We start from the raw sequence: 15,082 nt of genomic DNA, 5'->3' as shown, positions 1-15,082 counted from the left end.
TTCAGACCATTGTTCTCTCTCACAATCTACCACATAAAAGGCCCGTAATGGATGACTCTACATCCCCACCCTCCCCCTGTCCTACTTATTTTGCTAAATCAGTTTTCGCCCTCCGTCAGCCTAACCTAGCAAGGAAGCTTCAACTTCAGTGTCATCATCACATCCTTCTCCTTTGTCCTAAGTCCAATTCATTCCCAAATCCTGCTGATATGTACTCATTAAGTATCCCACGAATGTCTCCTCTTTTCCAGGGCTACTGCCAATGCCACAGCCCATAACTGGGTCTTACCATCTCATGCATCAACATCTAATGCATTCTCCAGATTTTACTCTGAAACTTGCCTAACTTAAAGTTATCCTGTTGGATGGACAATGATTTGACACTCCTGGTAGCATTAAGTATTTATATAAATATATATAAATTCCTGGAGACCAATAAAGATGTCAGCAATGGCAGTTAGGTCTACACACACACACACACACGGCCTCTCAAAAGACCCGCTTTTTAGAAACAACCTTCACTGGAATATGGAAATATAAAAGCTTGGGTATGTTTGCTAAACAGCAAGTCAACTACATGTCAGGAACTATAAACATCCTCTCAGAAGACAGATGTCTTCCTTTTCTGCTGTGCTATGAACCATCTGGTTATAAAGTGGCTGAGGAAGCAGAAACAGACTTTCACTTGGAATTTCAAATCTGAAAATCACAGTTCTGAATTAGGGAAATTTCATAAACATTACAGCAGAGAAGATCTAGATACTAGGACTACGTACCTTTTCAATTTGTTTTTGTTTACTGAGTTCTTTCTGTTGCTTCTCTTTTACCCTCTCTATTTCTTTTTGTTTTTCTGATGCCCGACGATCCTGAAACATAGAGGAATACAACTAATGAATTAAATAATTTTATATTTTAGACTTTTCAATATTGCCTTTGTAACCTTTTCATAATTTTTATACTTATATGGAAGCACACTAAAAATTTACATTCTATCTTATCCTAATTCCAAATGCTGTGTCAGCAACAGTATCTACTGATAACCTTGCACAACAAAATCATTTTTTATTTCCTTGCTAATATGAAAGGCCTTCTATTATGTTAGGTAATATTCTTAGAGGGGCACTTGGGTGGCTCAGTTGGTTAAGCATCCAACTGCTGATTTCAGTTCTGGTCATGATCTTAGGGAGGTGAGTTCGAGCCCTGCATAGGACTCTGCGTGAGATTCTCTCTCTGCCTGTCCCTCTGACCCTCTCTCTGCCTCTGCACTCTACATAAATAAATCTTAAAAAAAAGAACATTCTTGGATAATTTTGGATTCTTACCAGTTCTGCATGCAAAGCTATCTGTTTTGCCAGACCAACAGAATCACAAATCTGAAAGGGGAAAAAGTAGGAAAAGCTCAGGCAGTTCTCACATTCAAGTATCGAAATAGCTGAGGTAACTAGCTTTATAACTCATTATAATATACTGCTTCAAACAAAAGCTGATTTAAGAATGTTCTAGCTCCAGGGCATCTGGCTCATTTGGTTAAGTGCCCGACTCTTGATTTCAGCTCAGGTCATGATCTCAGGTCGTGAGACTGAGCCCCATGTTGGACTCTTCGGTCAGCACAGAGTATGCTTGAAATTCTCACCCTCTCCCTTTGTCTCTCCTCTGCACTCCTGCTCTCTCTCTCTCAAAAAAAAAAAAAAAGTTCCAATCCCCACATGAAGCATCTGTGAATTTTCTTCAGAGTCTCTGAGTTGCTGGTGCTGGGTCTCACCTCTGTCACACACCTCACCTTCAAATGGTAAGGTCTGCAAAGAATGAAGCAAGGAGATGCTGATACTGCTCTAAGGTGAAAACAGCTGGAAAAGGCTGATTATGGAAATATAATACATTCCCAGAGTAAGTTAATATATTGCATTCCCAGAGCATCAGCTGCCAATGCATATAGTCAGAAGGCCCAAGCTACCTACCAGCTATCTTTAGAGCCAATGGGCTTTGGTCAAACAACTTTGTTGGATTAAGCCAAATTTGTTTTCTTCCACAAATCTTACTAAGAACTTCGACTATAATAGGTATTTCATAACAGAAACACAATTTGAAAAATCAGGTACCTTTTCCCCCTCGTTGTTTGATTCAAATATATAGCAGACTGATGACAGATTACTTTCACTTCTCCCACCTGATGTCCGAAGAACAAATCCAAAAAGCCTCTTATTTTCCTGGTGCGTAGCGTACAAAACTACACTGGGTAATGGAAACTGCCACAGAAAATACCAGAAGCAAACATGAGATTTTTCAAACACAAGCACTCTTCTGTATGACAAATTCAAGTACTAAGTTATAAAAATATTATAAACAGAACATTAAAGCCAATTTTCTTCTTAACAGAATGGCAATCCAAGAACAAAAATGTCCTATTTGGTTTGGATTACCAGGTAGAATAAGACATTGTTGAATATCAAATTTATTAGTCATTTACACATATTACAAAATCATATTCAATAACAAAAATGGTCCATATTATTAAATGATTAAGAGCATGTACTTCCAGCTATTTCAACACAGGTAATTATAAACTCAATCATGTCCACCTTTTAATTCCTGTTAGTGTTTATCCCTTAACTAGGCAGCACATATCCTACACTAAAAAACTACGTATCATACCAGACTGCACTGATTCTTTAAGTATATGGAATGTTCAATTATAAATTTGGGGTGGGGGGGAGATGGCCATTGGCTTAATTATAACTTGGCCAATCACAATTAATACCACTATTCAATACATACAGTCAGAATTACTATAATGATATAGATGTGTATATGCAAAAAGAGATTTCCAATAAAGCTTTAAACATGTAGAACTCACTGTGAGCCTTGTAACTTGTGTCTGTGGATCAATTAACCTATAATTAAAAATTTGGAAAACAAATTTTAATTAGGCTGAAATTAAACATTTTTTCCGCCAGTTTTTTAAGGGAGAGGTCATTACTTACTTTAAACAATCACAAGTGACTAATAAATGTGATTCTGTCATACGGAAGATGTTATGGATGGCCCGGGCAGCTAAGATTTGCCGCATTGTTTCATAAACAACATCTGGATTGTCATCTGATTTCACCTCCATAGAACCAAGGAATCGGACAATAAATAACTGATGAAGAATAGAATCTACAAAAGAACAAGGTACATTACATATCTTTAAATCCCACATTTCCTTTCCTTAAGAATAAAATACATTGTCACCTTTTAAATTTTCTAGTGAAAAATTCAACCTTGTAGAAGTATTTAAAAATTACTCCTAACTACAGTGTTCAAGTTATAGAAAAATTAAGGTCTCTAATTCAAATAGCAAAAGGTCAGGTTTCAACAATTGATGGTTGTGAGTAAAATAAAAATTCCTCATACTATTCTTAAAGCTTTTAAATCTGAAATTTAACAAAAATAAATAGTTACTGAGAAAAGAAAAAAAAAGTTAATGGTCCAGTACCAGAAGAAAACACCAGTTGCTAGGAAAAGCTTAAAGGATATCTTCTGCATTAAGAATTTGATTCTGAGGTCCAAAGTATGATATTTTATAATTTTAATGAAATCTTTAAGCCTGATTAAGTTTTGCTGCTTTGAGTACTATGAGCAAAAAGAAAACTGTGAAGTGGGATGCCTGGGTGGCTCAGTTAGTTAAGCAGCTGCCTTCAGCTCAGGTCATGATCCCAGTGTCCTGGGATCGAGTCCCACATCGGGCTCCTAGCTTGGCAGGAAGTCTGCTTCTCCCTCTGCCTCTGCCTGCCGCTCTGTCTGCCTGTGCTTGCTCGCGCTGTCTCTCTCTCTCTCTCTCTGACAAGTAAATAAATAAAATCCTAAAAAACAACAACAACAACAAAAAAAACTGTGAAGTAAAGCTACCATTAAAATAGCATATATCAGAACAAATATATACAACAAATTCTTCACACAGTTTGCTGCTGAGAATTTTTTAAATGTAAGAATACTGCACAACTGTTTTACCTTCAGTTTCAGATTTTGTACCTCCTCCAGATTCTCCAAATGGATTTGTGCGCCTGAAAAGTTTTTCAAAAATTATGAACCAATGGTCAGTTATCATGAGCCATACGGAAGAAATCTCAATCACTGAAACTGGGTTATAAACTAAGAGTCACAAAAACTTGTACATACATTTTTTAAAAAGCTCTAAAATGTCCCATCCTGTTAAGGAACTACTATCAATGACCACTTTACTCTGACAAAGGCCCCTGCCTTCACACTTACTAGGCAGAACTCAATGCTGCTGCATTCTAGAAGAGGTAGATGAGCTGACATGTAGACGTACATACATATACGCCCACATACACCCCAATATCCTATAAACCATGTTGTGAAAGTCCTTGAATTTAAATAAAGAGGGACAGAACAGCTGATTTAGCTTCAATACGCCAGGGATTTCCTAGGATTGCAAAAACCTCTTTTTAGGTCCTCAAAGTACATACTGTAAGTTAATTATGCTAATTTGAACACTGTCTAGTTTTTTTTTTTTTTTTTTTAAAGATTTTATTTATTTATTTGACAGAGAGAGAAATCACAAGTAGGCGGAGAGTCAGGCAGAGAGAGAGAGAGAAGCAGGCTCCCCACTGAGCAAAGAGCCCGATGCGGGGCTCGATCCCAGGACACTGAGATCATGACCTGAGCCGAAGGCAGCGGCCTAATCCACTGAGCCACCCAGGCGCCCCACACTGTCTAGTTTTAAACCTGTATTTCTCAAGGCATATTTAACAATGCAAAAAGAAAAGCTAATTAGTGATGGGAGCTACCTCATTCCTCAGTGTGAGTGGCTCTTGGCACACACACAATGAAGGAAAAAAACACAATTCAAAATGGGTTTTGTAGGGGCGCCTGGGTGGCTCAGTGGGTTAAGCCTCTGCCTTTGGCTCAGGTGATCTCAGGGTCCTGGGATCCAGCCCCGCATCGGGCTCTCTGCTCAGCGGGGAGCCTGCTTCCCCCTTTCTCTGTCTCTGCCTGCTTCTCTGCCCACCTGTGATCTGTCAAATAAATAAATAAAATCTTAAAAAACAAAAAAAAACCCATGAAATTGATCTCTATAATTGATGTCTGAACTTTTATATAAAATGCTAAATATATTTCTGTGATCAAATACAAATTATTTTTTTCTTGGTCACAGCCATGTATATCCAAATTAGTATAAATTTGTTAGGCGTCCAACCTACTTAAATAAAGGATTTGCTGTGACATTTCCTTCATCCCAGAGCCAAAGAAAAATTCTAACAGCTTTCACATTTCTCATTATACAACGAGAAGATGTTTTATTAATAATTCACAGCATGATAATGTTTTAGTCTTCCTGGAGATTTCTTATTCTGACCCAAGATGATATTCTTCTTACAAACCTAGAGCACATGTACTACACTGACTTTCTAAAATAGTGTCATGACCTAAAGATAGGACTGTCAACTTTCTTCTGTAACTTTAAGAGCCAATACCTGAATTCAAAATTAAATATTTTTAGAACTAAATTATCTCCACTTATTTAGCTGAGGCAGAAAATAAAAACCTGCATGATTCTTTCCCGACTATCAAAATTAAGTATAGGAAGTACAACATAATTGATACGTATGTGTGAGAGAGGACTCTCAGCTACAAAAATGGAATCATAAGCTTAACAGACCACAGAACAATATCCCTCTGACGCCATCGCCCACCTGCCTCCCTGGCCAAAGGCTTTTGCTTGGCCAGGCTGATCTTCGCACACGGGAGAAATGATGTCAAACTGTATTGGGGTATCTGGAGCAACGAGAGAATCTAGAGAAAGGGCAGCCAGATTTGTGGACTCAGATCCCAAGGATCCCGAGCTGCTGGTTCGAGCTGTCGGTGGCCGAGATTGTCTAAAGACAGAAGAAAACCAGAAGATACTGCATTAAGTTTTCTCTTTTTGAAATTGAATACAAACTAGCAGAAAAGAAAATATAATTTTATAAGGTAAAGAGAGGAGAAGATATTTCAATAATAGACTTTTCTTTCCAATGACTAAATTCAAAAACATAAATGATCTCAATCTATAGATAAAGCACTAGGGCCATCTGGAATTATTTATTTAGCACTCTAGCTGGTAAATTTACCAACCTGAAAATATACACTTTCTATATTTTGGGGAAACTATTTCATACTAATGTAAGTAGAACTGCTAAAATCAAAGTGTTTGCTAACACTTTCGAAAGCCCATATGGTTTCAAATAACCCAAAGTCTGTTAACTCACGCTGCCGGCCGCAGACTCTCGTGCCTCTGCTGGAAAGATGGGGAAGGAGTGACAGCTTCCAAAGCTGACTGATTTACTCGTGCTGCAATTTCCTATTTTGTTTTAAAAAGGACTAGAATTGGTAAAGCAAGGAAACCAAAAGTTTGAATACAGTTGTCAGAATGTTCTTGAGTTACATTTAAAATGCAAATTGGAGTTACTAAAGTAGTTCCACATTGTCTTAAGATATATAATTAACTTCATAACATTGTAACTTAAGCTTCCTCTTACAGACACAGATCTTTAAATATTTAACTACCAGATTTTTTGGATTAGGTTTGTATTGTTAGCACCTAATACAGCACCTACTATATGGGTACTCAATACATTTGTTAAATAATGAAATTCAGAAGGAGTAGGAATAGCCACAAAATTTCAAAATATTAAAATATTTTATGACTATACTGCTGACGTTTTCATGATCTTCCAGAATATATTTATGCTCAGAGAAATCTATGTATTTATTGATGAAGTTATCATAGATGTTTTCAGGCCAAAATCTGATAGAAAACTTTCTATAAGAGATATTTTTAAACTTACTGTTTTAATTCAAACACTGGCTATTTTGTAAAATAATATTTACGTTAGAAAAAAAAATCCTAACACTTTTGCATTTGTCTTATAGTTAGCAAAAATATCAAAACAATGCCACAAATTGATCAGAATTTCTTCTCTCATTAAGTACAGATAAAGTAATTCTGAATCATCTGGAAAATACTACTTAATATTTAGAGTTCTGATAGTCTGTGGGAAAAGTAAGATAACCCTGAATTATTCAAACCCAAACACTATATTCACCATGTGTTCCCTAGATATTAACAGGTTAATTTTTTGGTGCTTCCAAGTAACGTTAACAGAAAGGAAATGCTAACCTGGCAAGAGATCAAATTAGTGCAGGCAAAAGGCTTCTTTACAATTAGCAATTGGCACTGATTTTCTTAGATTACACTCTTAAGATTATAAAACTAATAGAAGTTACTAATATTTTGGAGGTCATGAAATAGTTTCTTTGGTTCAAAACTTTTCCTAGGCATCTAAATTCTAGGTGTCTTGGCTGGTACCTCAAAGCCATTAATGATAAATACAGAACTCTTTTAAATTGCTCTTCTGGGCGCCTGGGTGGCTCAGTGGGTTAAGCTGCTGCCTTCAGCTCAGGTCATGATCTCGGGGTCCTGGGATCGAGCCCCACATCGGGCTCTCTGCTCAAAAGGGAGCCTGCTTCCCCCTCTCTCTGTCTGCTTCCTCCTCTCTCTGCCTGCTTCTCTGCCTACTTGTGATCTCTCTCTGTGTGAAATAAATAAATAACATCTTCATTAAAAAAAAAAAAAAGACTTAGAAGGATGGTGGCTTCCTACAGAAATCAGTCCTGCTCTGCCTCATCTGAAATCATCAGCCCTGCACAGCCCTGGCAGGCAGCCAGGTTTATTGCACAGATGGGCCCACTAAGACTGGCAGAGGTTACATAGCTCCTGCCCCAAACCAAGTCTTTTCCCAACTACGCTGTAGCATGGATGCACTTGATTCCTTCCAGAGTTCTCCACACCCCTGGGTTCTTCAATGTGTTTGGATTTACCTACGCAGCTAAGTTCATCTGGTTGGATAGGCTTGCCACTCAAAGTGTAACTGGCAAAAACCTGGAGTTCAGGCCACCTCATCTTAGACATTCTCTGCATTTTAACAAGATCCCCATGTGATTTGTATGCACATTTTAGCTATTTTTCTTAATAAGAACCTTCAACTCCAATTATACTACAGGTTTCATAAACACATCATTTCTGCCTTTACGCTTTTGTTTTTCTTCTCATAGGAGAATGTTTTATTCTTATAGAATATATTTTACTCATGTTTTATTCTCAAAATATGGAAATCTTAGCCAGCTTGGGATCCTACCATCTCCACAATTTTCTCTAAAACTAAAGTCCACACTGATCTTAACATTTTCAAATCTTAAGCTTTTAGTCATTACCATATACTTTCAACCACATAGTTTTATACACAGTGTTACTTAAAGTTTTAGTTTTGTATTTCCATACACACAGGCTCCTGCAGGGCAAAGCCATGGCTTCCTTTTCTTTTGTATTCTTCTCCATGGTGCTCAACCCAAAGCCAAACACAGGACTGATGCTCAGTAAAAATTTGTCAGCTGACCGATTTCAGTTACTTCTGAAATACTTTATCTTTCTAGGAATACCACATGCTCTTACAGGGATACATTAAAGCTACTCATTCAATGGCAAATTAAAAGACTTCAGAACTTGAGGAATTATAAAATAAATAAGAATCATTCATTTTTGCCAGGTCTGGATACCATAAAATAAAAATATTACCTCTGGGTTTTCACTTAAATATATTTGCTTGGATATGTTATTTATAGTACAGATCCACTGCAAGAGAAAAAAATAGAAAAATATGATTAATTGTTTTTCTATAGTTCTTCTCTTCTAAAAGAATCTTCAAGGGACGCCTGGGTGGCTCAGTTGGTTAAGCAGCTGCCTTCGGCTCAGGTCATGATCCCAGCGTCCTGGGATCGAGTCCCACATCGGGCTCCTTGCTCAGCAGGGAGCCTGCTTCTCCCTCTGCCTCTGCCTGCCATTCTGTCTGCCTGTGTTTGCTCTCTCCCCCTCTCTCTCTCTCTGATAAATAAATAAAATCTTTATAAAAAAAAAAAAAAAAAAAAAAAAAAAAAAAAAAGAATCTTCAATATTTCACTTAACAAAAGTTCCATTAGAAGTAGCATATAATTGGGGCACATGGGTGGCTCATTCGGTTAGGCCTCTGCCTTCAGCTCAGGTCATGATCTCAGGGTCCTGGGATCAAGTCACAAGTCAGGCTCCCTGCTCAGTGGGGAGTCCACGTCTCCTTCTCCCTCTGCCCCTCCCCTCTACTAGTGCTGTCTAATAAATGAAATCCTTTTTTTTTTTTTTTTTAAGATTTTATTTATTTGAGAGGGAGAGGAAGAGAGATGAGAGGAGAGAGGTCAGGGGCAGAAGCAGACTCCCTGGGGCACCTGGGTGGCTCAATGGGTTAAAGCCTCTGCATTTGGCTCAGGTCGTGATCCCAGGGTCCTGGGAACGAGCCCTGCGTCGGGCTCTCTGCTCAGCAGGGAGCCTGCTTCCCCCTCTCTCTCTGCCTGCCTCTCTGCCTACTTAAATAAATAAAACCTTTAAAAAAAAAAAAAGAAGAAAAGAAAAGCAGACTCCCTGCTGAGCAGGGAGCCCAATGTGGGACTCGATCCCGGGACTCCAGGATCATGACCCGAGCCAAAAGCAGTCGCTTAACCAACTGAGCCACCTAGGCCCCCAATAAATAAAATCTTAAAAAAAAAAAAAAAGGGGGCCCAAATTAACTTTATACAAGCAAATAAAAATAAACCAATAATGTTAAGTTACAATTTAATAATCTATATTTGTCTTTTATATCATCCCCTCTTAATCCCTACCAAATAAGATAGTCCGAACTCAGATATCATGATTAACACCAATAAAAAAAGTTAAGAGCTAAATATATTCCTAGTGAATGCACTTTGCATACTTCTCTTCTTTCAGATTTATAACTAACATAGAAAATGCTCTCTTCCACATTTTCTGTTTCACACTCAAGGACTCCAGTCCACAATGAGCTTCATTAAACTAATAATCTGGTAAACCTGACAGAAAGCAGATATTTGTCTACGTTCCTCACAAACCAAAAGCAAGTTTTAAAACCTACTCCTTTGCACAAGAGGCAAATAAAAATAGATCTCTATATAATTTCTAACATTTCTTTTACCAACAGTTAAATACCAGATAAAGTGGCTCAAAATCAACTACAGTATATTTTCATTGAAGAATATTTCTCAGGACAAAGGTTTTGAAGCGTCGGTTCTTGGTGGTAACTTACCTTCCATATTTGGTGTACTAGAAGTAAAAATGGAGCCAAAAATAAAAGACTCGTGAGGAAGAACAGACACTCCCAAATTTTTGTTTTTCTGTCTTTCATTTCTCCAAGGTTTTAAGCTTTACTTGCTTCCTGCCATGCTATATCAGCTGCCACTATGTTCTTAAGGCAGCAAATACTGTCTCAGAAAGTTGATGAGAGAAGGGAATAAATTAAACTGTCACCTCATGATACTAACAGCTTGCCAGATAGCAACAGTCACAATGTCATTTCTGAAGTTGAGCCTTTAAAAAGACAAGACACCAAATGATCTCTAAGGTCTCCTTTAATAGGTCTACCTATAAAAGTCTCTGAAACTTGATGTTTCTTGAGGACAACAGATTTTTATGAAAAAAAATTTTTGATTAACTAGGATTTTCTACATTTCTATCTTAATATTTAGTTACTGAAATATCTTAAAATGTTGCTGAAGAAAATAACTTTAGAAAAAATTTTACCTCCTCATGGTCTTTTTTACTTTCTGCTTGCAAAATTGAAGATCTGAAAAATAAAAAAGAAATAAGTTTGACCCTCAATTTAAAAAAAGATCTGAGAAAATTTTTTATCTTTAAAAGTGCATATAAAACAAACTGGTATCAAAATAAAAAACCCAAAACACACAACCAATCAATATCTTAGTTAGGAAAAGGAGACCATCTGGGGCTGTACTCAGATTTTTACAACTCTTGACTTTTGGCTGGCTATCCATGCCAAGATATACCAAAAAAGAAACAGGTGCTGGTTTTCAGAAGACAGCCTATAAAAAAGGTACACTGCAAATAAGACAATGCATTTCAACTTTCTGATGTTTATCATATATATTTCAAATGTAAATCAGTGATCCTAACAGAAAACACTAATTGTACTCATTATCTCTCCAAAAATATAGTCAAATGAAAAATTTTAATGTATCACTAACTTCAGGATACTTAGCTTTTCTATAGATGTTATTTTAAGAGTTAAGAGAAAAATTACTAATTTTGAATTACACCAGGAATGTGAAATGGGAAATCATGTTAAGCATTATTAGCAATAAAACTGAAAAAATGTGGGGGCGCCTGGGTGGCTCAGTGGGTTAAGCCGCTGCCTTCAGCTCAGGTCATGATCTCAGGGTCCTGGGATCGAGTCCCACATCGGGCTCTCTGCTCGGCAGGGAGCCTGCTTCCTCCTCTCTCTCTGCCTGCCTCTCTTCCTGCCTCTCTGCCTACTTGTGATCTCTCTCTCTCTCTGCCAAATAAATAAATAAATAAATCTTAAAAAAAAAAAAAAAACTGAAAAAATGTAAATTCCTGCACTAACATATTAACAATTTGGTAAACACAGGGACTCCCAACATCCAGCATGATAAATGACACAGTCACTGACATTTATTACATATTTAAAGAAGGAATATGAAATTAAACAACTGATAAAAGACAGTGAACCATAACATCTTAACATGCTGCTTCAGAACAGTAAGAAAGATCAAAAACAGTATTTTAAGCAGGAAAAAACTGCAGATAACTTAAACATCTATCATTAGGAAAAATTTTAGATTATGGTATATATCCTTAGATGGATTACAACGTAGCCATTGTGAAATGTTTTTAATAAGTAGCTATAGATCCAAAGTATATATACAGTATTTCCTCAAATATTTTTTAAAAATGGCGTAAGGCAACAGACCAAAAAGTTAATTGTTGCTTCTAGTTAGTGAGATTATTCTTTCAATATTCAATACTCCTTTTTTATATTTTTCTGTATTTTCCAAAAATTTGTTGTAAAGGCTACTCTATGGATTCTCAATTAATACAAAGGTAACAGAAGCCTTAAAAATTGCATATACACATTAATGGACTAAATCATTAATTAAACCAGAAACATTTAACATTTAAAAATGAGTGTTTGCACTTACTACATGTCAGGCACAATACATATGTTAGACTTTTCTTCTGTATAATAATTTACAAAGTAGGGATTATGACTCACACACCCCCATTTCACATGTAAAAAAACAGAGGTTATGTAACTTATCTAAGACCACACAGTAAGTAGCAGATCATGAATTTGAACTTTCTGACCCCAGGGTGAGGGCTCTTTCCGTTAACTGTGTTGCCTTCCCCCAGATGGAGCAAAATTTTCAGTGAACAGTATCCTAACATGAAATCACAGGTTTTTACCATTTGCCCTTGTTTTAACAACCTCAAAATACTAAGACTTCATTTAACCAAGTCAGAAAGGAAAATTCATCTCATTTCTACATAATTAAAAAAGAAAATTATCTTAATACATAATAAGCCTAGAGTGGCTATAAGATGTCTGAATGAGAAGGAATTATTATGCATTTCAGTAATTTAAAATACAACAGACTGTATTAACACTAGGAAAAAATACTAACTTTTTTCCATCAAAGGAAGTGATCTGAAAACAGTACCGCCTGTCTTCACAGTCCACAGCCATTACTGAGCAGTTGTCAATGTCCATGGCCAGGCCACCGGCCACATCCCCACGCGCCTGACTCATTAAGTTTCCACCCTGCGTGAAGTAAAACTGTCTGTCCCAGGTAGATGACACCAAGCCTGTTTTACTAAATGAAGAAAGTACATTCACTCTTTAATAAGAACACACCTGAAATCTCATCGTAAGCCAGACAAAAGATAAAGCACATCACAAAGAACCAGCTTGCAATAAGGCACAAAGGTGCCTAGAAAATGTTTTTCAATCTCTAAAATAAATTCACGTACGCTGAGACACTTTTGTGTTTGTGTATTTCCAAAAAAAAAGCTGGAAGGTATCAAACTGCAACTGTTACAATGATGCTCCATAAGTTACAGTTCAACTTTCAGGAGAAGAAATTCAAACGAAAAGAATTCATTTTACTTCTAAGGTGAACTTGCTTTATCCTATCTTTAGATAAAACTTTTAGAAGTTGGGGCACCTGCATGGCTCAGTCGTTGACCTCTGCCTTCAGTTCAGATCATGATCTCAGTGTCCTGGGATGGAGCCCCACGCCAGGCTCTCTGCTCAGCAGGGAGTCTGCTTCTCCCTCTCCCAAGCCCCCTGCTTGGGTTCCCTCTCTCTCTGTCAAATAAATAAATAAAATCTTCAAAAAATATTTATTTTTTTAAACTTTTAGAAGTTGACCCGATGGTATAATTGTATTTTAAAGTATAATAAAAATGACTTTTTATAATAAAAATGATTTTTTAAAAAAAGATTTTATTTATTTGACAGAGAGACACAGTGAGAGGGAACACAAGCAGGGGGAACAGGAGTGGGAGAGGGAGAAGCAGACTTCCCACTAAGCACAGAGCCCCATGTGGGGCTCGATCCCAGGACCCTGGGATCATGACCCAAGCAAATGGGAGATACCTAATGACTGAGCCACCCAGGCACCCCATAAAAATGATATTTAATAGCATTCATGAAATTCTAGATTTATTTAAACTCAAATTCATCTCACTTTAAAAATAATTCTATACTATTCAATAAATATCTAAACAGAATTATACTTCTGAAAATTATTCATGTATTCCACCTCTCAAAAAGTTGACAAAAATGAATACCGCTAACTAAAATGATTCAACCTTCAGTAAAAGAAAATAATTTAGCAGACAATATCAATCATACATTATATACACTTGATACTACCTTATATGATATACAACATACGAAAATAACTATAGTTTTCTTACTTCCTAGCATTAAGGTATCCAGCCTTCCGGGTTAAGTTTCGATTAACAGGAAATTTCATGGGATCTGGGTCAGGCACATATAAGGGGTCACTGGCTACTTCCAAATCTTCTATTGTCTGCTGCATGGTCTCGACATCATTGTCCATTTCCCTACGAACGCTAACAGAGAAAACATACTATTTACTACCAACCACAACAAAGAACTCCTCACCAATCATGTTTATCTATATATTTGCTTTGCCTATCTTTTCTTAAAGACAGCAACAACAGCACAGGTGGCTAAAATAACATGAACGCATGATGAAATAGCTTTACATTTTATTTGAAAGTAGTTATTATGGAAATAATACCAAATTAAAAAATGGATGAAGCCACGCTGAATACCCAACTTTGGAATAATTTTCAAAGTGTCCTGCATATCCCAGATTGACCATATCACTGAGCAGAATTTTGAACCTGCTTAGAACTGCTTGCTTAGAACCCGCTTAGAACTGCTTGCTTTCAGGGCGCCTGGGTGGCTCAGATGGTTAGGCATCTGCCTTTGGCTCAGGTCATGATCCCAGGGTCCTGGGATCGAGCCCGGCATCAGGCTCCCTACTCATCAGGGAATCCACTTCTCCCTCTCTCTCCCCACTGTCTGCCCTGCCTGTGTTCTCTCACTCTCTCTAGAAAATAAAATAAAATAAAATAAAATCTTAAAAAAAAAAAAAAACTGCTTGCCCTCTTTAAGTTTTCATGGCTTAGAAAGCAAGATTTATTTAGTAACTCCCATCTGTCCCCCACAATTCAGGTAATTGTGAAGGTAATGAACTTACGGATAATTACTATTATGTGTCTGTTATACACAGACATAAAACCCAGGTTAGAATAAAATATCATCAAACTTGACAGAGCTATGAAATTCAGAGCTCAGATTCTATGGAAAAGATGGTGAAAAATCAAGAAGTATCCATGAGCCATGTGAGACACAGTCTCATGGCAAGGAAAACAGCCCCTCAGGAAATTCAATGCTAAATATTTTTAGATTATGGCATTTAGTTGTTAACTTATTCTCATAACTTCATTTTCAATTTTAAGGAAGAAAGTACTTACTTCTGTACACTTGTTCCAATATTAGTCAAGAATTCTTCCAGCTGTTCATTGAGATTTTCAGAACCCATCTTAAAAAAACTTATCTGGGGCAAGAAGGTGTGTGAGTGGGAG

The 15,082-nt window shown here is 37.0% G+C and overlaps 1 protein-coding gene across 1 annotated transcript in view; it reads right to left on the bottom strand.

The window, feature by feature from the left end:
* Positions 1-15,082, bottom strand: part of APPL1 (adaptor protein, phosphotyrosine interacting with PH domain and leucine zipper 1) — a 38,078-nt gene that overhangs the window by 3,738 nt on the left and 19,258 nt on the right. Inside the window, exons 9-21 of the mRNA XM_059161249.1 lie at positions 14,972-15,054; positions 13,880-14,038; positions 12,583-12,771; positions 10,664-10,706; positions 8,618-8,674; positions 6,252-6,343; positions 5,697-5,879; positions 3,991-4,043; positions 2,982-3,156; positions 2,855-2,891; positions 2,100-2,246; positions 1,323-1,373; positions 777-866 (exon numbers count right to left, since the gene is read on the bottom strand). Coding sequence (XP_059017232.1) covers positions 777-866; positions 1,323-1,373; positions 2,100-2,246; positions 2,855-2,891; positions 2,982-3,156; positions 3,991-4,043; positions 5,697-5,879; positions 6,252-6,343; positions 8,618-8,674; positions 10,664-10,706; positions 12,583-12,771; positions 13,880-14,038; positions 14,972-15,054 — 1,359 coding nt within the window. The remainder of the gene's footprint in view (positions 1-776; positions 867-1,322; positions 1,374-2,099; positions 2,247-2,854; positions 2,892-2,981; positions 3,157-3,990; positions 4,044-5,696; positions 5,880-6,251; positions 6,344-8,617; positions 8,675-10,663; positions 10,707-12,582; positions 12,772-13,879; positions 14,039-14,971; positions 15,055-15,082) is intronic.

The sequence above is a fragment of the Mustela lutreola genome, chromosome 2 (genome assembly GCF_030435805.1).
Source record: "Mustela lutreola isolate mMusLut2 chromosome 2, mMusLut2.pri, whole genome shotgun sequence".
NCBI classification, from domain to species: Eukaryota; Metazoa; Chordata; class Mammalia; order Carnivora; family Mustelidae; genus Mustela; species Mustela lutreola.
Note: the sequence above shows the minus strand (reverse complement) of the source record. Positions and strands in the feature narration are given on the sequence as shown.